Source organism: Sapajus apella, unplaced genomic scaffold, assembly GCF_009761245.1.
Source record: "Sapajus apella isolate SASKATOON/1434 unplaced genomic scaffold, GSC_monkey_1.0 scaffold101, whole genome shotgun sequence".
NCBI classification, from domain to species: domain Eukaryota; kingdom Metazoa; phylum Chordata; class Mammalia; order Primates; family Cebidae; genus Sapajus; species Sapajus apella.
The window spans coordinates 3,249,527-3,275,196 of NW_022437041.1; the positions used below are offsets into that span (position 1 = coordinate 3,249,527).

A 25,670-nucleotide genomic window follows, 5' to 3' on the forward strand; every position below is an offset into this window, starting at 1 on the left:
TTTTGAGGGCTGTGTGTGTGTGTATGTGTGTTTAATTCTCTGCTGCTCCTAAACTGAAAACCTTCCTGGTGCCTCTGTTGCTATAAAACTGGGGTCCTGTTCAACACTTTATAATTTCCTCACAGAGACTGGGACCTACTACAGAACCAATGGCAAGGTTGTCCCCAACTGCTATCTCCTTATTTTCATCCAAATCTTGTTTTTCTTTTTTATGCTATCCTGCAGCATCTTAATATAGACCCATTGTCTTCAGTAGGCCTTTAAAAAATGTTTGCGATCACTCAAAAAAGGAGTAACAATTTAAAATCAAATATGAATCATGACAATGCTTAAAATGGATCAGATTCTTCCCATCACAGGGATTTCCATTCAGGCCGCATCCTCCCTTGGGGTCAAGTAAACACCAGGTATTTTACTCCCCCACCCTCGGCTTTTAAAAATAAATTTCAGGCTGGGCGCGGTGGCTCACGCCTGTAATCCCAGCACTTTGGGAGGCCGAGGCGGGTGGATCACGAGGTCAAGAGATCGAGACCATTCTGGTCAACATGGTGAAACCCCGTCTCTGCTAAAACTACAAACAATTAGCTGGGCATGGTGGCGCGTGCCTGTAATCCCAGCTACTCAGGAGGCTGAGGCAGGAGAATTGCCTGAATCCAGGAGGCGGAGGTTGCAGTGAGCCGATATCGTGCCATTGCACTCCAGCCTGGGTAACAAGAGCGAAACTCCATCTCGAAAAAATAAAATAAAATAAAATAAAATAAATAAATTTCTTCCTTCACTCACAGATTCCCATGACTTCCTGAGGCATGACAGTTTACTCCTCCACACCAGAACCATACTCCTGACATAGCTTTGTGTATCTAAAAACTCATTCATAAGCTTCACTAGTGTAAAAACTGTGAAAATTCTGTTCTGTGAAGGAGAAGAACAGGACTGAATTATTAGGCAGTGCTTCCCTACACCAGTCTCATCAGAGCTGATCCCACGGGTAGGTTGCTAGGCTCTTTCTGGTTATACCAGTCCAAATGAGTGTCAAATCATTAACCAAAACAGGTTACTTACATCTATCTGTTCAGGAACAGAGACTAGTAAAACAACTAATAGTTGCTACACTCAGCATTTCTTTTTTTGTTTGTTTGTTTGTTTGTTTTTCTAGAAGATGGTGAAAATAGGGGCATGCTGAAAAGTTGTATAAATTTCTTCCCTACTTATTACTATAATACAGTCAAATAAGCTGGTCGTTTTCTTTTCAAATTAGTTTGCTAGGGTTGCCATAACAGAACAGCACTGACTAGGAGGCTTAAACAATTTAAATTTATGTCTTTAAAGTTCTGGAGCCTGGAAGTTCTAGATGAAGGTATTGGCAGGGTTGGTTTCTTTCCAGACCTTTCTCCTGGCCTTGTAGGTGAACATGTTTTCATTGTGTGTTCACATGGTCTCCCCCTGTGTCTGTCTGTGTCCTAATCTCTTACTATTAGGGCACCAGTCGTGGTCAACTGAAACATGTTCCAATGCCCCCATTTCAACTTAATTTCCCTTTAAAGACTATGGTCAAGTAGGATCATACTCTGAGGTACTAGGTTAGTATTTCAACATATTAGTTTTAGAAAGATAACTTAGCCAAGATCTTGACTGAGTATCACATAGATTCCATGGTCAAACATACTGAGAAATCTTAGTTTGACTTTAAATAGGGCCACTATACAACCTAGTAAATGTATATTGTCTTATATAATTACTCATAGCAACCTCTTTACTCTCAAAAGTATCCTGGTTGATCTGTATGTTATACAGTTACTATAATACATGCTTCTTGGTTTTGTCTGGTTTTCCTCACCGTACCCAAAGCTATCCCAGGAACACGAGATACTCCTCTGAATAAGTTACTGAGTATGAGACTAAGCTGTGCTTACTGGGTTTAACATTTATTATGGATTCTAAAGTTTTCTTGGAATATTGAAATGATAGAGAATTTCAAAGAGATACCATGGTAACAACTTAAGTGTGTTTGTGGAGCAGGTGAAAAATTTCAATGAGATGTATTCTAGAAATAATTGCCTAAAGCACATTATCTTTTTAGCCTATTGCTTGAAAATGTGCATATCTGTATTATCATAAAAACTGTCACTTTATCATTTTCTTCCAAGATAAAATTGCATATTCTATTGTGTCACTGAAATGGAAAAATCACCCAAGGGACTGGTTAGAGAAGGCTGTTTAAGAGTTTTGTTCAAATTTGTGTTTTAAAAACATAGACTTTTCAACATGGTTAGCAATGAACTGGAACAGATCATGCTGAGGAAAAGATTAGTTGGGATACACTGATTTTCCAGACTCTAGACTACACCAAGAATTCAATTATAAATCTAATTACAACTTTAACTGTTAAAAAATCAACCAGATTATTTTTTTGTTGCTGGGTGTTTTGTTTCCCACTGATTTATAAGCAGATGCATCTGCAGGTGTAAACTTTGCCATCACCATGTGACCTAATCACCCCTGCCCTTTCCTGCATTTTGCATTACTTTTTACATATCTTAAGCTACAAAATCTGCAAAAGCTGAGGTACAAACCATAGATTTCTATGTAGGGGCATAAAACCAGAGAAGTATTCACAGCAGGAAAGGGAAGGGCAGATGCCGTGGGCCAGCAATCCCACGGTAGGTTTGACTGTATAGTAATCCTTCCAGATGCTCCTCTAAAAATGACTCTGTGGTCAGACAAATTTGGGAGATTTTACAGACTATAGCGCTTTTAGAGACTTGAAAAAAAATTACAATAATGATAAGTCTGAAAGTTTTATAGTAAAGAAATCTATAGTGTAGCTTAGTTGGATTCTCCATTTCCTTAACAAACTTACTGCATATACTTCTGTAAATGTTAGCGAATAATGGCCTGAGGAATTAAAGAGAATGTACGGGAAAAAAGAAGACTAAGAAAGGCTTTCATGAGCCCCTGTACCTAATAGAAAGCAGTGACGGTATTCGATAATCATATGGAAGGATATGCACGTATGTAAGTCACAATCTTTGTAAATATATAGGTGGTATCACTGCTCATTACTGAAGTGTCAAGGAAAGAAAGTTCATTACCTGAGCTGTTTCCACAGACAGAGCTAATTTCACGTGTAAAAGAGTTACCAAAACCTCACTTTCAACTTATTTAAAAAATAGTCCACATTTTATGCTCCTCAGCTCTAACATTTACATGATTTGCTCAAAAAACATAATGTTCCAGACATTCAATTTTTTTTTTAATTCTCACTGAAACTTTAGAACTGAGGGGCTGTTGATAGGCAAATAAAAGTGCAACACAATTTTTCATCCAAGATACATCTCTCCAGTGAAATTGTATGGTACTGAAATTTACCATGCTAGCAGTTTGAAGTAAATGCAGTAACACTTTAAAGTGGCATTACGAGATTTATTTTTACGCACTTAAAATTCAACAACTCTTCAGAGAATTCTAAAAATAAAAAAAAAAATGTTTACTTCAGGAGCACTCATCTATGTTTAGGTTCAACACTAAACCATAAAAGAATTCATGAAGCATAGCTAACATGTGGTTCTTAGAGTCTGCTTTGTAAATACAGTTTTCAAGTGGTTAAAAATGCAAAACAATCCTCAATTTTCAAGATTATGTGCAGATGCTCTCTCATGGATGATCTATAACCAACAAATTTTGTGAAACATCATGCTGTTTCACACATTCATTTATTCTACAGCACTCATCATTCCAATAGACTTTGGCTTGATGATAAAAACTCTCTGTAAAGCCATATTGGCTATTACGCACTCGAAATATGACTGGTATGGCTGCATTTTACATTTTATTTCATTTTAATTAATTAAAAGTTAAAGTTAAATAGCCATGTATGGCTAGTGGCTACCACATTGGACAGCACAGCTCTAGCCCTTCTTACTCATGACTAAGAATGGACTCATGACTAAAACCAAATTTCTGTGGTAGACACGGGGAGGTTTTGTCCAGATGTTCCATTGTGATGTTCCATCCTGTCAAGAGAGAGCCTGTTGTCTCAGCTGTGTGAGTTCTGTCAGCAGACAGCATCCAGCTTTTAAGATTTTCAGGGTTTGCCTTAGTCATAATCACTTCACACATTGGCATAACATTTGGGGGAGGCACACTTCCAATGACTGATTGCAGAAGGGGCATAGAGACTGGGCCATTTAGACCACCAGTGAACAAGTCGGATAGGTCATATCTTCATGTGTGGTGGACTGTTCCAATAACACAACACAGAACACAAAGGGAGTTCCACTTTTCCTTTCATCCAGTCCTGCTTGTGCTTCCTGTTTTCCACAGGTGTTGATCACTATCAAAAGCCTTGCAAACCAAACTCTCTTTCAGTGCCTGCTTCTGGAGATTCTGACCATCATCAGTCTCTAAGAACTGATATGGAGTGATTTATAGAATAACTTTTGAATAAGGAAAAATACTCCAACAAAGTACAAACGCATATTTATAGTATGCCGCATTTTATGTAAAATCAAAGGATAAACAAGAAAAATATGTGTATATGCTTATTTCCTACAAAAAGAAACACAGAATAGACAAATCGTAAATAAATAAGATTGATTTCTTATGGAGGTAGGCGAAGTGAGGTGGTAGATCGAGGGAGAAAGATAAACAGATGAATAGACACATTGATCATAACGAGAGCCATGCCTCTCACTGTTGGTGAGGGGAGCTACAAACAGGTAAGAGGGAATGACTAAAATAAACCTTATACAAGTTGGGTTGGAATTGAAGCTATCAATATCTATAAATACAGATTACTACCTCTACCATCTATCTATCTGTCTATCTATCTATCTATCTATCTATCTATCTATCTATCTATGTATATATATATCTATCTACCTACCTACCTACCTACCTACCTACCTACCTACCTACCTAATGCAGCTTTGTCCATTGAGAGTACTTAAAATACACAGCAACAGTCAATAGGTCTAGCATCTAGTGATTGACTGCTAAATGCCTTTTTCTACCAAAAGGACTAGAGAGTTTTGGAGAAATGGCTGTCTCTAGGTATGAGTGAAGAAAATACAAGATACACCAAAAGGATTGTGCTGTGTCAGAAAGTAAGCGTGCATTCAAAAGATGATGCAGACATACCTAGATGCTAACATCTTGAACAATTTTATTTTTTATTGTGATTTCTTAATGATACATGATATTTGTACTGATGTATGTGATATTTTGTTGCATGCATAGAATGTGTAATGATCCTGTCAGGGAAGTTAGGTTATCTTCTACCTTGAGTACTTTCTATTTCTACACAATGGGAACATTTCAAGTCTTCTTTTCTAGCTGTTTTGAAATATAAAATATTTTGTTGTTATCTATAATCACCCAACAGTGATAATGAATGTTAGAATTTATTCCTTCTATCTAGCTATACATTTGTACCAAATGACCAACCGCTCTTCATCCCCCTCCCCTGCCCCAACTCTACCCACAGCCTCTGGTATCTATCATTCTACTGTCTATCTCCATGACATAAACTATTTTTTAGCTCCCACATATGAGTAAGAACATGCATATTTGTCTTTCGATGCCTGGTTTATTTCACATAACATAGTGACCTCCCGTTCCAACTACATTGCTGCAAATGACATGATTTCTTTGATTTGATAGCTGAATAGTATTTAACTGTGCATATGTATCACATTTTATTTATCCAAGCACCTTGAGGACAAGCTGTCTTGCTTACAGCCACTACTTGGAACTGAGGCACATGCTCCCAAGCCACCTACCTACAGCTACTATTACGAAAAGAAACCCCACCTTCCCCAGAAATAGGGCTGCAATACAGCTGCCGCTGCCCCATCCACCATTGATGGTATCTGAGTACTCCTCTTGGGGCCTGAGATCAGATTCACTCAACCTGCTACCACCACACAGCTGACATCTACTGCACACAACATCTGTGGGCCAGGGGACTGGCCCATTGCAGCTACCACCAATACCAGCACAAGGAGAAGTTTGTTCTGCCACTGCTATTGCCATTGACCACAACATGCCCACTGCCTCAGGGCTACATGCCCAGCCCATCAATGCCACTGCTAGCACCCGAGCAAGCCCTCAATACCCAAGAATTGACCTGTAAAGACACATATAGAATGAAAGTAAAGGGATATATTATTACATATTGATAAAGGGGTCAATTCAGCAAGAGGATGTAACAATTTTAAACATATATACATCCAATACCAGGGCACCCAGCTACATAAAGCATGCACTATTAGATCTAAAGGGAGAAACAGACTCCAGTACAATAATAATTCGGGACTTTGACACCTCACTCTCAGCAAATAGATAATCTAGACAGAAAGTGAACAAACACCGGATTTAAATTCCTCTTTAAAACAAGTTGACATAACAGACATTGATGGAACATTTCATCCAATAGCTACAGAATATACATCAGCACATAGAAAAATTTCCAAAACAGACTATATGTGAAGACACAGAACAAATCTCAACAAGTTTAGAAAAATCAAAATGACAGCCAGATGTGGTGACTCACACCTATAATCTGAGCATTTGGGGAGGCCATGGCAGGAGTATTGCTAGAGCAATCCTGGGCAACATAGTGAGACTTTGTCTTTACAAATAAGAGAAATATTAGCCAGGCCTGATGGCACATGCCTTTGGTCCTAGCTACTTTGGAGGCTGAAGTGGGAGGGTCACTTGAGCCTTCAAGGTTGAATCACAGTGTGTCTGTAACATCTCCAGGTTTCTTTTTTTCTTTTTTTTTCTTTTTTTTTTTTTTGGCTGTTTGGGCTTTTCAGTTTCCTTCAAATTTTATAATTGTTTTTTCTAATTCTGTAAAAAAAAATGGCATTCTTTGATAGGTATTGTGTTGAATCTGTAGAGTGATTTGGGCCATTTGGTCATTTTAAGAATATTAATTATTCTGATTCATGAGCATGAGATCTCTTTCCATTTGTGTCCTCTTCAGTTTCTTTCATCAGTATTTTGTAGTTTTCTTTGTTAAGGTCTTTAATTTCCTTGGTTAAAATTATTTTTAGGTATTTTTTGAAGCTATTGTAAATGGGATTGACTTCTTGATTTCTTATCTCAGCTAGTTTATCATTAGCTTATAGAAAGGCCACTGATTTTGTATACTGCAACTCTACTGAATTTATCAGATCTAAGGTTTTTGAGCTTTATTAACTATAAGACCATGTCATCTATGAAGAGGGACACTTTGACTTCTTTTTCTCCGCTTTGGATGCCTTTTATTTATTTCTTTTGCCTGACTGCTCTGGCTAGGACTTCAGCACTATGCTGAATAGGAGTGGTGAAAGTGGACGTCCCTGTCTTGTTCCAATTCTTACAAGAAAGGCTGTTAGCTTTTGCCCATTTAGTATGGTGTTAAGTACGGGTTTGTTACATATAGCCTTTATTATGTTGAGGTATGTTCCCTCTAAATCCAGTTCGTTCAAAATTTTTATCTAGTTTGTTCAGAGAGCATTTGCCACATGCTCTCTGTATCCATTGAGGCAATTGTATGTTTTATCTTTCATTCTACCAATGTGATACATCATGTTTACTGATTTGCATATGTTGTACCATTTTTGTAATATACTGTTGAATTTGGTTTGCTAGTATTTCGTTGAGGATTTTTTTTTCTCTGTTCATCAGGGATATTGATCAGTAGTTTTTTCTTGTTATATTTTTGCCTGGTTTTGCTGGCATAATAGAATGAGTTTATGGAGAATTTCTTCCTCTTCAATATTTTGTACCAGTTTGAGACTTGGTGTTAATTCTTCTTTGAAAAGTTAGTAGAATTCAGCAGTGAGGCCATCCCATTCTAGGATTTTGTTGTTGTGGGAAGACTTTTTATTACTGACTCAATTTAATTACTTGTTATCAGTATGTCCAGGTTTTCCATTTCTTCTTGATTCAATCTTTATAGATTGTATATGACCAAAAATTTAGCCATTTTCTCTCAGGTTTCCAGATTGTTAGTGTATAGTTGTTGACAATAGTGCCCCTGACCTTTTGTATTTATGTGGTTTCAGTTGTAATGTCTTTTTTCATTTCTGATTTTGTTTATTTGGATATTCTCTCCTTTTTTCTTTGTTAATCTACTTAATGGTTTATATATTTTGTTTATCTTTTCAAAAAGCCTATTTTCTGTTTGTGGTTGTTTTGTATTTTTCAAGACTCTATTTACTTTAGATTTGCCCTGATATTTATTATTTCTTTCATTACTAAGTATGGGTTTGGCTTGTTCTTGCCTTTCTAGTTCATTGAGTTGCATCATTAGATTGCTTACTTGAAATCTTTGTATTTTTTTTTTGATAAAGGTGTTTTTTCTATGAAATTCCCTCTTAGCACTGCTTTTGCTTTATCGCAAAAGTTTTGGTTTGTTGTGTTTCAATTTTCATTTGTTTCAACATTTTTTTCTTTCCTTAACCTGATGGTCATTCAGGAGCCTGTCATTAATTTCCAGGTATTTTTATAGCTTCCAAAATTCCTCTTGTTATTGATTTCTAGTTTTATTCCATTGTTGTCTGAGGAGATACTTGATGTTATTTCAATTTTTATTTTATTTATTTATTTATTTTGAGACAGAATCTAACTCTGTAACAGAGGCTGGAGTGCAGTGCTGTGATCAGGACTCACTGCAGTTAAACCTTCAAGGCTCAAGTGATCCTCCCACCTCAGCCTCCCAAGTTGCTAGGACCAAAAGCATCCACAAGATGAAGCCAGTTACCTCTGTCTTGTTGAAGCAACCACACAAGGTAAAAAATAAGTGCTAAATTTTTTAAAACTAATCCTATGGTTTCAGTAGCTTCTCATATTCATTGAGAGAGAAACAATGGTACATCTTTTTTTTTTTTTAGCAGTGGATTTTAACATCTTCAGAATTTATCATAGATTTTTGTGGAAGCTTTAGTTCTTAAACAAAACAAACTGATTGTCTCTATTGATCCAGTACTCGCTGAATTTAAATTAGAGTGCTCCCAATACAATAATAAGTAAAAAAAATTCTAAATGATGAATTTATGGCACACTGATTTTTATGAACAATAACCACTCAAAAATGTTCTCTGTGGGCTATAATCCTAGACATTCAAACAATCAATTGTACATTTTCCTCTGTAGGGCCAAGAGAACTTATAACACCAAAATTATTTTCGAAACAAAATTTAGACTTTTTAAAGGAGCAGTTTGAATTTAAACAATCAATCTTTTCAACATGTTATGAATAAACTTTCTGAAAAATTTTGTTGCTTAACAATGAGCCACTCCTTAAGTGGTTCTAAGAATCAAGTTTAATACTATTACATGTAAATTTGCAGCCTTCAGAACACGTATAAGAAACACCAGTCACTTACAGTGAAATAAGTTAAGAATTCAGACACTTTATTTTCCCCAACCAAGTGACAAGGCATTTCATGCTGTGAATATCTAACACTTTGCTTTGACAACTAGGCACATATTTATATTTTCTGCTCTTCTAGTCAGGGAATGGTTCAACATTGTCTCCGTTGATTTAGTGCCAACTCAAGTCAGTCTTTCGATATTTGTCCGGGTAACTGGACCAGGAATACCTGGTGATGACTTGTCACAAATTATAGTGATATTCTTTATTCTTTGAATAGTTTTGCTTGGCAGGGGTGATGTTGAACGGACAGTAGATAAACAGCACAGAGATCCACTGAATTGTAACACTGGGAATATTAAATAAACTGTGTCATTTGATACACTTCACTAGAATAAAGCCGCTGAAAAGACCTTTCTCTCCAGAATTTAAAACAAATAAAAAAGAAAAAACGGATTGTAGCAGAAAGACAGAGAGAGGGACATAGATGCAAAGTTTTAAATCAGGATGGATTTCTGAAAAAGGTATATAAGGAAATTCAAAAACAAACAATTAACTGGCAAGGTAGTAAATAGATTACCAGTTACCTGGAGGTGGTACTAAAATTAAAATCAACACTGTAGCCAACGCAGAATTCAGAAGACAAATTATTAAAGAAATTATATGCAAGAAGAGGATTTGTTATTCCTAATAGATTTGAGACAATCTTACTGCTGAGAAATTCGGAAAGGGTTTTCTTTTCCATGTTTCAACACTGGCCAAATAGAATACTCCTTAAAGATATATATTTCTTACTTTCTTATTTTTATGCTTACCTCATATCACTCTTATTGTCTGTTTGTTTTGGGCCTTACCCTATGCAGCTGATTTATTATTTTAGGTCAAATACAACTCAAACTACAACCTATCATAGTATTATAACTATGACTAGTTACGTAAATATCAGTTTGTATGCCCCATTTACCTGAGTCTTTGGCTAAAATGCAGGATTCTTGTGCTTCAAGATTGAGAATTCATTTTCGCTATATAAAACCTAAAGTCTCTTAGAATTCCAGAAATACATGGTTCTAGAAAATCAGTTTGTCCGGATCATAGTTTAGTATAGTTGAAATGCTTATAGCAAGTTGATGAAACAAGTCATAGGGAGTCAGAATATGCCACCCCCAAATATGTCACTTTTTTTTTGAGACCAAGTCTTACTCTGTGGCCCAGGCTGGAGTGCGATGGCATGATCTCGGCTCACAGCAACCTCTGCCTCCTGGCTTCGAGTGATTCTCCTGCCTCAGCCTCAGGAGTAGCTGGGATTACAGGCATGCACCACCACACCCGGCTAATTTTTGTATTTTTAGTAGAGACGGGGTTTCACCATTGTTGGGTCAGGTTGGTCTCTAACTCCTGTCCTTGTGATCTACCCACCTCAGCCTCCCAAGGTGCTGGGATCATAGACATAAGCCACTGTACCCAAATATGCCACTTTAGCATAAAGATTACTTTAAGCTGAAGATAACTAAGAAACATTAAGATGCTCTCCATACCCTACAAAACACTCTCTGCCTCCCTCGCAATTTACAAAAAATCAGGGTTAAACTTTTAATGGAGACTCTTATTAACCCAGAGGTGCAGAGGAAAATAAACTACATAACAAACCTTACTCAAACAAAACTTTTATCTTCCATTAACTTCCCTGCATATATTTATCTTCTCACAGTTTGATACCCCTGAAAGGCTAAATCTCTTTCCTTTTGTCTTGATACTTCTCTACCCATTTATTGTTCTTTCTTAAGATGCCATGTAAGATCTAACAACCCTGAGTGACTCGAATTTCTCCTACATGTATGTGTGCTGAATTTTAATTTATGTACATTTTATCTGGAAGAAATACTGGTGCTGTGGGGTGTGAGGGAACGTGCAGATAAAAAACAAAAATGGCAGAAATGTAGACAGTTGCTAAAGATGGGCGAGGTATATGGAATGTTCATTATATGACTCTGTTTACTTTGTTATATTAAAAACCAAACAAAGAAAGTTAAAAACTATCTCCTTGTGTTTTTGGTTGTTCTAAATTTCTTCTTTACAGCTTATCACCTTTAAATTGGTAAAAAACACAAAGTTCTTAAATTGAAAAAAAAGGTAGTTTTAGATTAGTCTGTCTAATAATCATTTCCTATGATTTGGATGTGTACCCCACAGCTCATGTGTTGGAAACTTGATCCCCAATGTTGAAAGGTGCAACCTCTAAGAGGCAATTGCATCATGAAGTATTCTCACACATGGATTAATGTTATCATGAGGGTAGGCTCGTTATTTTGAGGGGTTTGTTATAAAAGTGAGTTTGGCCTTGTCTTGCTCTCATGGACGGTCTCTTACCATTTCGCCTTCCACTACTGGATGAAATGACTAAGACCCTTGCCAGATGTGAGCTCCGTGACCTTGGACTGACCAGCCTCCTCAACTGTGAGAAACAAATCTCTGCTCTTGGTAAATTACTCAGTTTCAGGTACTCCATTACAGCAACACAAAATCGACTAAGAAAGCTTAGTGAAACCAGACGTGTGGTATTTGCTATAACAAATTCCTGGAAATGTGGAAGCCGCTTTAGAAGTGGATAATGGGTAGAGGATCCAAGAACTTAATGGAACAGGCTACAAAGCCTAAATTGTTGTAAGCAAATCTAGGATTATTAATAGCAATTCTAGTGAGGTCTTTAAAAAAAGAAAACAGACAAGAGCTGTGGGGAAGTCTATGTCTCCCTAGAGATTACTTCAATGGTCATGACCAGAAAGTTAACAGAAATATGGACAGTAAGGCTATTCTGATAAGGTCTCAAGCAGAAATGAGGAACAATGTAGTGGAAACTGAAGTAAAGGACATCAGTGTTAAAAAGTGGCAACGAATTTGACTGAATTGTGTCCATGCCCCACGGCTTTATAGAAGGTAGAATTTTAAAACAATAAATGAAGTTATCTGGTGGAAAAACATATCTAAGCAGCAAAGTGCTCAAGTTGCTGTGTGGCTTCTTTTGATGGTTTACAGTCAAATGAAAGAAGTGAAAAATGTTTTTCAATGGAATTTTTAATTAAAAGAGAAGCCGAACAGAAAAATTTGGAAAATTGCAACCTGGTCATGTAAAAAATGAAAGAGTATGTTTAGGAGAGGAAAGCAGGGGTGCAGCTATTTCATAAGAACATTAGTGTGGGTAAAAAGAAGCTGGACACTATTCATCAAGGCAATGGCAGAGTAAAGAGAGAGATTTCAGAGATTCTGCATATTCGAAGCTTTCTACTATTTTATAAGTTTAAATTATTTCAGAATAAAAAGTAGGAAAAAGCATGTTGGAACTGCTTACAACTCTGGCCAACACCTGCTAGCTATTACTAAACTCAGCATTTATGAAATGACCTGGGGCAAAAAAATGGTTAAAAGTCATGGTGCCAACTGAAGAACTTACCAACTTAAGTTTCAGTACTAGTACCGAGTCTGTTTTTGGTAGCACTGTAGCCCGTTGACTTGTCACAGCGAGTTAGCTGCCAAACGCAGCTTCCTGACACTGAGCAATTACAACCTGGGGCAGTGAGCGTATTTGCCAATGGGAGAGCTGGATTGGTGCTTTGGGTGATGTCTAGAAATTGCAGATATATGCCTACTAATTCTAACTTAAAATTGTAATAATAAGACCTGGGACTGTACAAAGTACAAAGCAGTGAGATCCCAGATAAAATTGACATGGATTATTAAAGGAATACATTTGTAGTGTGTAGAAGAAAAAGCAATAATCAGTAGACTCTATAAAATTCATAAGTTATAATTCATATGGGATTCCATTTGCTTTCTTCTTGGGGAAAGTTGCTAATTAATTGGTAAAGTTAACATGGAGAGAATAGACAGCTGAATTTGAGTAAGATAACTAGTAAATTTTTTTGTGATGGTTTGGGGGAAAAATAAAACTATTGGCAGAACACAGAAATAGTTACATAATTTTGGGGTGGTCAGTTTAATTACTGACTGAAGTGTCATGGTTAATGGGTCAGTATCACCCTGGAAGAAGATGCAAAGAGCTTTTTCCTCAGCCAGGCTGAATGAACAGAATACCTGTCAATGACACATTGGACAGAAATTCAGTGATGCACTGAGCATCTGCGAAAATCACAGCTGTTTTCTCTCTGCCACGTGATCCCGAATGTCATGAATACAGCTATCTAGGAAAGAGAAACATGTTTGCTGCAATGTAGCCATCACTATACTGCCAGTGACTGGCCAAAACAATGCAGTCGCTTCTCTTAAGTCAGCCAGAAAATCATATTAAATCCATTCTTCTCTAGAATCTTTTCTTACTGCTTAACTCACCTAACTTGATCATGCGGACCTCTAGACCTCTAGACCCTGGACTTAAAGTTGTTACAGCTGCCCTGAAGCAGCAAACATTTGATGCTCCTCGGTATTTGTAAGTGTGATTGGCCTACCTGGAGTGCCTGTCACTCCTTGTGCTAATTTGTCTCATCAGTCAACCAACAATAACACATAAAATATGTTTTCTGTCTGTTCATCATACTTCAATTTGTTGAGATAAAATTTCATTATAGTATAAATCCAATTTATACCAACAAATTGGTAGTCTATAATTTTGAGAAGATAAAAAATAAATTGCTTTTTTAAACATGGGATGATAAGAATTATTTGACTTCACTATTCCTGATAGGTAGCATTTAATTCTAAATTGCAACCTTGTAATGCTTACTTACAAATATAATAATGATGAATAACAAACTTACCGACACTTGGGTAACCAGGCGTAGAAGGGTCTCCTCCTGGATTCAGTGACACCATGAAGGTATCGTGGCTAGGATTCACAGTCTTTGGTAAATCACAAGGATCAATATATAGAAGAACACCTCCAAATCCAGCTTTTTCCAATAAGGAAAGCTAAAAGAGGGAAGCAAGCTATTAAAAATATTATCACGCACATTAAAATTTCATATAGTGCTATTTCGCCAATGTGGCTATGATGACTTTTTTTCCTTTTTTTTTTTTTTTATTTATTTCTTTTAAAATAAGCAGACATTTCAGACTTCCATCAAGCCCAGTCAAAGGATTTTTCTACGGGCCTTTTTTCTCCTCTTTTCTTGCCCTTGTTTTCCTCTGTCTCTACCAGCATTCCTATAATATTTGATTTCAATTGTCTGTTCATTGAATTCCTCGCTCTCTGATTTTCAACTAAGTGTATTTTAACTTTTTACTTTTTTGGATCAACAGAGGATCTACCACACATAAGGCTCTTCTTTTAAAAGGAGAGTTGTTGTCACCACTATGTCTTTCCCTAAAGCAGAAATCACCTGCAGCATTGTGACATATTTCCTCCAGGTATGAGCCTGTCACGCTGGGCGTTAACATGTTGAAATACTTTGGCACTGTTTGTAAATAGTCACTGTCCTGAATCTCCTGAGAGCCCCCGGTATACTAGTCATATTGGTCTCTGCCTGGTTGTACCAGCCAGATGTCCCAGACACAGCAACTGAGGAATTTACACATACCTAATGGGGGTCTCCTTCTGAGGGATCAGCACTTGTTCTGTCCCTGTTGTTAAATGTTTTGAAAATAGACCCTGTCATTTGAGACGTATTTAATGTAAAGATTCCTCTCTATTCTTTGGCAAGCGCACAATAGATAAGTATGATAGAACAGACAAACTTGACAATATACCAAGTTTATCTTTATTTTAACATTTTAAATTGATTTTTTTTTTGGTAAAGCGCTTATTCATTTTAGTCATCTTAGTATGATTTGCCTAATATAAAGGACAATAATCATGATTTGCTAATTCTATTAGTTTTTCCTGAGTGAGGAAAAGTAATTAGGAAACATAGAGATAATAAAGGAAAATATGACTGAAGGTCATATTCAATATAGGCAGTCGCTGCTCCTTGTGTGACTTTACTTAACACCCATACTTCACTTCCCAATTACTGCTTATGTTGCTTATTGACATTTGCAGTAATCAAGGCAGCACTACCCCCCGAGGGCGGGGACTGTGCTTTTCTTCCCCAGCATTGTACATCTTGTACTAAGGCTTTCAAGAGCATTGCTAAATGAGAGAATGAATGAGACAGATGCAGGCTAGGCACAACAGCTATTCCTTTTTTAATATTTATTTATTTATTTGTTTGTTTCTGAGATAGAGTCTCACTGTGTTGCCCAGGCTGGAGTGCAGTGGCGTGATCTAGGCTCACCACAACCTCCACCTTCCAGGTTGAAGTTATTTTCCTGCCTCGGCCTCCAAAGTCGCTGGGATTAGAGTACCTGCTACCACACCTGGCTACTTTTTGTATTTTTAGTAGAGATGGGGTTTCACCATGATGGCCAGGCTGGTCTCAAACTCCCGACCTCAAATAATCCACCTGCCTCAGCCTCCCAAAGTGCTGGGATTACAAGTGTGAGACACTGCACCTGGCACAGCTATTCTTAAAGAAAGGAGATCCCCAAGAAAATATTTGGGATGCCCTTCCATTAGAAAAAATAAAACATTATTGCATACATAGTACAATTTTAAAACAACATGCAAAGAATAGAAACAGATATAAAATTTAGGTGTGCCACAATAATGGCATTTTTCCTAGTCCTTTAAAAATGCTTTTCTGATTTTTGGTGTAATGAATAGCGTGTATTATTTTATGATGAAATAAACTAACACTGAGAACTAAGTAAAGCATAATTGACTCATTTCTGTTGTATAACCACCACCCTTATCAGGCTTTTGTCATTATTTTCCCTTCAGTGTTTCCGTAGAAAGGAGAGAAGAATTTTAAAAGAAAGGAGAAAGAGAAAGGGAAACAGCAAAGAATGTGTGAATGAGAGAGCCAGATTGAAGACTTACTCTCCAAATTCTCATCACTGAGATCATGAGCGGGAGGGGGTTTCTAATATTTACATGGATATACAGATATTCTTAAAAAGAATAATCAATGGATTTTGGATGTTTGCTTACTGTAGAAGAATATATAAAAAATACAATATAACTCAGCAATAAAAAGGGAAACATGGATGAATCTCAAAAGCATCACATTAAATGAAAGAAGCCAGACTAAAAAAGCTACTTCCTGCATAATTCCATGTACATAACATTCCTGAAAAGTTGAAAACCTAGGAACAGAAATCAGATCAGTGATTGCTAGAGAGCAGCTGGGGAGAGTGGTTTAATTATAAAGCTAAGGAGGGGATTTCTGAGGGTGATAGAAACATTCTGTATCTTGATTATAGTGGTTGTTACATTCATCATATATCATATACCCGTCACCTTAAAATGATGAATTGTACTGTATACAAAATATGCCTCAATAAACAACAAAATAATCTATTTGTAAATAAATGAATGTAAATATTCCAAAATGTTAAGAGTGGCATTCTGTAGGTGGGAGTATCCTTGCTGCTTTTTAAATCTCTTTCAGAATTCTGTATTACTTTTTAAACAAATAAAAACTAAAAAAAAATTTTGATAAAAAATAAACTTCTCTAGAAAGCAAGTGTCTAAATACTAAAAAATTACTTTTTATCACTAAAGCAATTCATGGTCATTACAGAGAAAAAGGTGTAGGCAAAGGAAAAAAGTCCCATCATTCTGTCAAGAAATAGTTAATGTTAACTTGTTGGGGTATTGAGACTTTTTTTTACTAGGGCTTTTGCACACGCATACATACCCTGACAAAATAAACCACATCATAAATGCTACTTTGCAACCTCTTTTCATTTCTTATCACTACATAATAAACATTTGTCTATGCTGACAATTTTATATAATTTAGCCATATACTGTTAAATATACAAATATATAATATAAATACTATTATATAGAGAGGCCATAAATGTTATTTAGCTAATCCCTGATTGTTGGTCATATAACAGTTGTTAATTTTAAATTTGTTAATTGAAATAATTTTAGACTTTACAATTTTTAATATTTCAATATTATATGCGATAAATATCCTTTTAGCAAAATCTCTGCAAAAATATCTCTTTTCATGAAATATATGAAATATATTTCCAGGTCAAATTATTCTTTTTTTATGATTTTTGATAAGCTATTGCCCCTTTGGAGAAGCTAATAAGTAATTTATAGTCTTACTGGATGTATATGTATTTGCTTCCCTTCACTTTCACCAACATTTACTATGATTTCTTTTTAAGAAACATTTACTGGTGTATCCAAAAATCACTAGTCAAAAACATAAATTTTAATTACACGTCAAGTTAAACCTATTTCTGTCTGATTTTGGCAATTAACATTTTGCTTGAGAACTACTTGCTCATGAAAAACTGTTTTTAAGGTTTCTGGGCCACTTATCCATCTACCACAATGTATTGTGTGTCACTTTTTTGCAGGTAAAACATTGGAATTAGGATATGGAGAGAAGTAGGAACAGGTCTGTGAACATCTAAGTTCAGTTTACCAGGGGGATGGCCAAAATTTCCATCTTGAGTGCTAACTCCAATTAACTGGCAAAGAATGGCTGTCTAGGGGGGGGTTGTGAGGCCAGGTTCAGGGTTATTGCAAAAGTGGTTCTATGAGTGATGTCTGCCACAGTAGAAAAAAGGGATGTGGGGATCCACATTACTTTTTGTCTTTTTGTTTGTTTGTTTTTTAATGTGCTAACCCTGCTTTAGTGATATAGTCAAAGTATCCTCAAGAATTCCTTCTATAAAGGTGAAGTACAGTAACTATTTGATTGTTTAATGTTTATGAAACCTAGTGTTTTAGATCTAAGTCAAAACTAATATGCTAGAGTTGCCAGTTGTGTCTCTTCTGAGTATATTTGGTAACACGTTGTGACCCCTTTTATAATCAATATATAACATGAATTTTTCAATAGCTGATGGCCTATAATGAAGCAATAGGGTGTAATCACATACTATTTTTGGCTAGAGTTGATTACTTCCCCACAGCCCTGACGGGATAGAGCCAAATATGTGATTTAGCTCCCTCTTCCATCGTCTGCCTGCAATGGTTTGACCTGAGGTGAACACCTGTTCAATGTTGCCAAATTTGGCTCCTGGTACCATCTGTCACTGGCCATCATACTGCTCTTAATTTAGAAATAAAAACACTTAATTTCAGAACTTAGCTATTTTTGGATATCCAGTGAAGTTGGCAAAAAGGACATTGCCTAAACCAAACCAAATGAGAAGTGCTCCTTTGTGCTGTTAACTACAGTTTGAACATGCTGAGGTTGGGGTTATCCGAAATCTTTAAAACATCTGCTACTCTGGTAGGATGATACTTTTTAAAATGCATTCAAAGGCAAGCCTATGTAAAAGGGGTGAAGGCTGCTGTTTCTGGGTTATCTGCATCAGCTGGTGGCAGACTGTCCCTTGGAACAGGCGAAAGTGTTCAGTCCCGCTCAGCACCTTTTAGGGCTTGAGAGAACTTAAGCTACAGCAGGATGACTACATGGGGGTCTAATTCCTGAAAAACTGAGTCAAGTCTTACTTAGGCCAAGAATTCCTGACATTGAACTTCAACTATTCCTGACTTCTCTCTCTCTTGAATATCTGTATGTGACGGGCTGGGGGTCTTTTGCCTTGCTTAACCGCGTTTACTCAGGGTTTAGAAACTATGAGCCTTTCACGGAAACTGTTGACAGATAAGGAGCTGACAGTCAGAGAAAATGTAGATGAGGGTGGGCAGAAGAGGGAATACCTTGCACAGACTCCAGATCCTGCTGGTACTTGAACTGGGTAAGATTTTCCTCACTTTCTTTGACAAGGATTCTGTTACTTGAAAATATATCAATCATACCCAAGACAGGTAAAAATTCATTAGGATGGGAAACGATTCAGGAAATTGGTACTAACCCTGACACTAAATAGCTGTGTGACAACTTATATAAATTTTCTATGCCTGGGTTTCACCATCCACAAAGTGCAAAGACTGAATTATATTGTCCCCAAAGATCCTCTCTGCTCTAAATGAAAAACCATGTAGTCTAATCCAATGAATTTGTTAAATGTTTATAAAGACACATTAATTGCATTTTAAAATATAGGGCCATATATGAAACTTGCTTTTAAACTATTGATGAGAAATATATTATTGCCAAAAAAGCCCACAATTTCTATAGTTAAAAAGACTTAAAATAGTGTTATGATGTGGTTTATCAGAATATATAGTATGAACATTTAATTTTGCATTAAACTTCTTTTTAGCCACAATATAAAGGAAACTGAAATACTTACAATCTACACATTAGAATTCTGAGCGAATAAACTATTCCTTTCTTCCTTTTCAGCTCTCATTTAATATACTAGAAAATGCTAATTTTATTTTTCAAAATGATTTCACAGTATTTATATCCTAAAATATGCTGCTGTGTGTATACGACAATTACATAATCATGCAGGGTTAAATGAACAGTGTTAAGGCAGCCTTCAACATTCTGTTTATGTTGGGGATATTTCTAACCTAAAAGTTCTTCAAGGCGTATTTTATTCCCAAGACAGAAGTTAAATATTACATAAATTTATTAACGTTTATTCAAAATGTCCATTAGTGATAGTTACTAATCCTTCCACAGTTAAGGATTCTTCCTCAAAAATATATAAATATTTCACATTATGTTTTCGATGACTACAGGGATCATTAAACAAACCTCCTTTACATATGCCTCCCACCCTCTCTTTTTTAGCCCAAGGAACCCACTAAATGCCTAAAGTGATCCTTGTCCAAGTTTTCATGGGTGCTAACATCCCAGCATAAGCAAGGTGCCTGTTAGGGGCTGCCAGACTAGCAACTGAGAAACAGTCCTTAGTCATCCTATCACACTTTTCAGTTTCTAAACCCAAGGTCAGTCAACTCCCTTCAGGCTACATTATAGCTCCACCACCAACAATAACAAAATTGCATCATTGGAAGCATTGGTATGCCCGGAGTGCACTAAGTGAAATTTTATTTTGTCTTCCTTCCCAGCAATTAAAGAGGATTTGGTAGGGCGGCACTAGATTGTGGCTGGCTTGAAGCAGGGACCTATAGCTTCATATTTTTCACCTAAGGCCTCATAGAGTGCTTAGCACAAAATAATATTTCTACTGTTGTTGAGTTGATGAATATATTGTGATATACATCAAGTATGAATGAATGAAAAATATAATGTATAGGGTACAAACGTATTACATAAATATTATTTTGCTTTTGCTTGACCATTCACACCTACTGGCTAGAAAACTTACATGACACATTTGTTGTGGCATCTATATCTATATCTATAGATATATTTTTATATATCTATATAGATATATATTTATAGATCTATATAGATATAGATATATATTTATAGATAGATACAGATATAGTTAGAATGTGAAGGTAAGTGTTAAGCCAGCTTGTTATTGAAACTTAAGATGCAATACATTTAATTAATTAAATGTGTTCTGTCTTTATCCTTCTATAAAAATATATAATTAAAAATAGGTTTATTTTATTTTGATTTTTGTTTTGTGTTCTTATCTAAGAGTGGAGATGAAGAGAGTGGTGGAGACTATCCCAGTGGAATTTGAATGTGTGATTTTATCTTTCTGACAAATTTTTATAAATAAAATATTTTCGGCCAACTTCAAGGTAGCTGATTCCATATTTCTTGCTGGGCACCATAGTAACATATTCTTTTGAGATACATTAGATAAATCTATGTCCTATCTATTGCCAAATAATCACAGCTCTGAAAGAAATGGTACTAGCAATATGTGGGCAGGACACAGCAGTAACATTTGGTTATTCAAGGAAAATTAATGCTACAGAATGTAAGAGAGAAAGGACACTTTGGTGATTCCCGATACCCAACTTCTCTAATTATTAACTTCTATTGTTACTTTTAACCAAAGCATGTTTTCTTATCTGGGAGGAGGAGTTATTGTCATTTGGATAGTCTACTTATTCGCAGTGTCTAGCAAGGGAACATCAGTTGAATTCCATAGGTAGGCTTTTGTCCATTCACAGGTGCTCCTAAATTACCTGCTCACCCTTTTCAGCCACTAAAATGTTATCCTGATCTTTTTACTTTTGCTGTTCAGGCATCCCTGAACTATCACTTGAATATCAAGAACCAAGGGGAAAAGCTTGCATTTTTTCCATCATTTAGCTTCTTCAAAACATTGGTCCAGCATGAGGAACGTTCACTTGGCCTCTATAGCTAGAAAAGCTTTCTGAATCTTCGTGTAGCTAAGAAGAGTGAATATTTATCAAAAATAAGACCTTGGTTTTACAGACAAATTTAACTCTCAAGGTTATGGACTGAATTGTGTTCCCTCAAAATACATATGTTGAATTCCTAACCTCTAGTCTACTTCGGAATGTGACTATATTTGGAAACAGAACATTGAAAGAAGTAATTAAGGTTAAATGAAGTCGAAGGGGTGGGTCTTAATGCCCTATGACCCAAGTACTCAGAAGAAAGAGAAGAGACAGCAGAGAAGCATGGACACGGTGTAAAAAGGTTGTATGAGGACACACTGAGCCTAGGAGAAAGGCCTTAGGAGAAAACAAACCTATTTGTCTTTGATCTTGGACTTCTAGACTCCAAGCTTCCAGAAAACAAATTGTGTAATTTAAACTGGCCCAGTCTATGTTGTTCTGCTATGGCAGCCCTAGCAAGCTAATAAACCCACATAAGGCAAATATCTGCCAAACTGTATACAAAGATTTAGGAACATTATTGTGATTACAATCTAGGTCTTTGAGTCAACTGCAGGTCAAAGCATCAAGTACTTAACTCTATATCTACTCTGTGCCAGCCACTATCTCTTATTTGTTGATTTTTATTCACATCATTTGATATGAGTTATTATAATTCTCTTTATCCAGTCACTGAAATTGTGCTTCACGAAGGTTAACGGAATGGCCCAGGGTCAGAGCTAATAAGTGCTAATGCCAGGAATCAAACTTCAGTTTTCTGAATTCAAGTCTGGTAATCTTTTCACTAAAGTATGCCTTTCCTTTCAATTATATGCCCATCCTTAAAAATAGACTGGCTAAAGGGTGAATTTATAAAACACAACAGATGCTTCTTACCGTGATCTGCTTTCTGAGAAGACACTGAAATCAATACTATGAGAGTTATATGCCTGTTTATTTCGATTATTAAAAAAAGACGTGGATTTTTGCAAAGCCCTGTCATGAGGATTAATGTATATAGAAACAATAGATTGAAACATTTTAGATTAAAATTTCATAACTAGAGTAATACAAAAAATGAACTTTAGAAAACATGAATCTGACATCTGATAGCACATTCTTATTCATTTAAATTAAATAGGTCTGGTGTATATGAAAAATAAAAATACTGGATACATATTATCACGTCTTAAGCAGATATTTTTACTTCTGAAGCTCAAATATTATGTTACCCTTTTTTTTATAGACTGTTTTTCCATTAATAGGTTTGCCATCTGGCCCTTTATTTATATATTGTGTTGCAGGAATGCCACTAAAAAATGCTTGTAAGATTCCTGTTTTTCTCTGTTATACTTCAGAAATATACTCATTTTTCTTTTTTCATTTTTTAAAAAAGACTATTATGCCTAGAAAAATTCACTGTAATCAGACTGAGTATATCCAAGTCATAATAACATCATTCTTCTTGGAATTCACTGAACACCTTTAATTGGGATTTCAAATTGCTTTACTTGATGTAGCTAAAGTTATTTAAATAATTCTGGTGAGATTAATAAGAAGCAATGACCTCCTGCTTTTGTAAAGGAAAAAAAAACTTGCATTTATTTAGAAAGTCAGGGCTGCTGCAGAGTTCTGAATATAATCTTCAGCTTATATCATAATTCAAGAAGGAAGGAAGGAAGAAGGAAGGAAGACTGGAAGGAAGGAAAGAAGGAAGGAAGGAAAAAAGGAGGGAGGAAGGGAGGGAGGAAGGAAGGAAGGAAGGAAGCATTTCATATTTCATAAGATATACTGATTCCATCTTAAACTAATTTCCCATTGTGGCCTCACAATAACACTGTGGAATTATTCTTATTTTACAAATGAAGCAACCATGATATAAGGATCACAAGATTAAGACCACATAGTTAATAGATTTCAGACTGGAAAAGAATGGACAGAAATGTGTCTTCATAAGTTATTTTCCTGTACTTTTTCCCCAATAAGCCACATTGCTTCCAAATAATGAAAAATAATAATGTGACTTTATAGATTTCTTTTTGAAATTCATATAATGTTATTTGACAATTTTTGCAATGGTTGTGGCATGGGAGAAGCCCAATCTTAAAAAAAAAAAAAAAATCTTAAAAACAGCAGGATGTTAGTTTTCTAACTGTAGTTTCAAAATATCCAGGAGAATTGCATATTTCATTTCTGTGCCCCTGATTTCTCCTATTCATTGTGGATTAACCTATAGATGCATTACTATAGATACATTACTATAGTAATGTAGATACATTAACTATAGATACATTAACCTATAGATACATTACTCCAGGTTCTAGATTGAGTATATAATTCCAGAGTGGGGACCAGAAAGTATTTTCAGAAAGAAATATCTGAGGAACTGAAAACCCAGTGGTATCGGGTCTTTCCCCTGTAAAGGTGATTTATGAACTGAAAAGAATAACAGCATTTGTCTTTAGTAAGTTTTCTAACACTCCTCACAGCCAATATTGGGGGGCAAACATACAGACCTTATCAGTAAATATATTGTTAATATTATCAATTGCATGCAATGTTTTTTCATCTATAGCCATGCTGCTGCTTTTGAATCAGGCAAACTACATTCAAAAGAAACAGAAAATAATATTAGTACTATATGTTTAGAAATTAAGTCATAAAAAGAGTAAGCTTCTGATTTACCAACTTACTATTTATTGTTAGTTGCTTATATATGTAATTGTTTGAGGCAGAGAGGAAGAGACGGGGGTGAAGAGATAAAAAATGACCTCATATAGTGACATGCCTGAATCTCTGGGATAATCAAATTTTTTAAATTGAATAAGCAAGTTCAAATAAAAAGTAGAGAGCTCTTCATCATTTAGTCTTTGAAAATTTACTATATTTAAATTTTTTATTAAGCTACCAATATTTTTAACTAAAAGCATATGTAATAAAGCCATAATAAATGGGCAGAAACTCATAGATAATAACTAATAAGAATAAAATATCTCTAAAGGTAATAAAATACCAGAAATTAGCTATTGCTTAGGTTCAGTGACATGTAATTTTCTGATCTGTCAATGTGTATAGCAATCAATATTCAATACTTCTGTTTCTACTGCCTTCAAAATTGTCTTTATAACTGAAATACTAAATGGAACTTCCAATTTTCTTATATGTAAAAGAAAAAAATGGTGACTAAATGCATATTTGATGTTCAATACCTTTGTAATTTATAGGATTATGAATCATCCTATGAAGAGAAACAAAACAATAAAGTCATCTTTTGACAGTATTTGCTTTAAACAAATGTTTATGTATAATTCTCCTCCAAGGCTATTGGACATAAAAAGAATGTATGAGGAAAAATATCAAATGAATATTATCATTAAAGGCATATGTCAAAGTACTTTTGAAATTTTATCATAAAATCTTCAAGTCTTACACTGCTTGCAAGTGCCACCTGACATTGTAAGCTACTAGTAGTACATTTGGGTGTATCTAAGTGTTTTTTGGTAGTTTGCCCTGCAAGCAACATTGGCCCATGAAAAAGCACTGGACTAAGAGTGAGGGTCTTGTCCTGAACCAGCCATTAGGAGAGACACGCTGGGCATGACACTGAGAAGCTCTGAAGTTCAATTTTCTCCTTCATAAAAATGGATGACATTTGCCCTGCCAAATACACAAAATGACTAGGAGATCCAAAAGAGGTAATATATCTGAAGGATTTTCGGAAGTGTAAAACACTATGTAACATGCGCGTTATTTTTTCCTCCTCATTTTATTATTTATTTATTTATTGTGGTAGTTATGATGAAGAAGAGGAAGAGGGAAACCAGATTGAGAATTAAGGAGATGTGATTTCTTTGTATTTGTCTGGGGTGGCAAGTAGTGTCAGGGAAGCAGGAAAAAAAAAAAGTTATCCTAAAAAAAAAAAAAAAGGTTTTTGATATAAAAATAACAAAATTACATGATTTTATTTTCTAAAGTCAATATTCATATAACTTATAGCCACTCTTCTGTTGTCATGCATATATTACCATGCTTAGTTTTTCATTGCTTGTTAGATTGGAAGAACCATGAGTCCTTCGGTCTTCCAGCTTTTCTGTAATCTTTTTTTAACTATTTTTTTTTTACACTTTTATAATTTATGTGCTTGTCTTTTAAAAA

At 35.6% G+C, this 25,670-nt stretch overlaps 1 protein-coding gene across 8 annotated transcripts in view; it reads right to left on the reverse strand.

Annotated features, from left to right (window-relative positions):
- Window positions 1–25,670, reverse strand: part of NAALADL2 (N-acetylated alpha-linked acidic dipeptidase like 2) — a 1,348,438-nt gene that overhangs the window by 460,023 nt on the left and 862,745 nt on the right. For all 8 annotated transcript variants that reach the window (XM_032258245.1, XM_032258244.1, XM_032258247.1 and 5 more), the window contains one exon: window positions 14,134–14,284. In XM_032258245.1, the coding sequence (XP_032114136.1) occupies window positions 14,134–14,284 (151 nt within the window). The remainder of the gene's footprint in view (window positions 1–14,133; window positions 14,285–25,670) is intronic.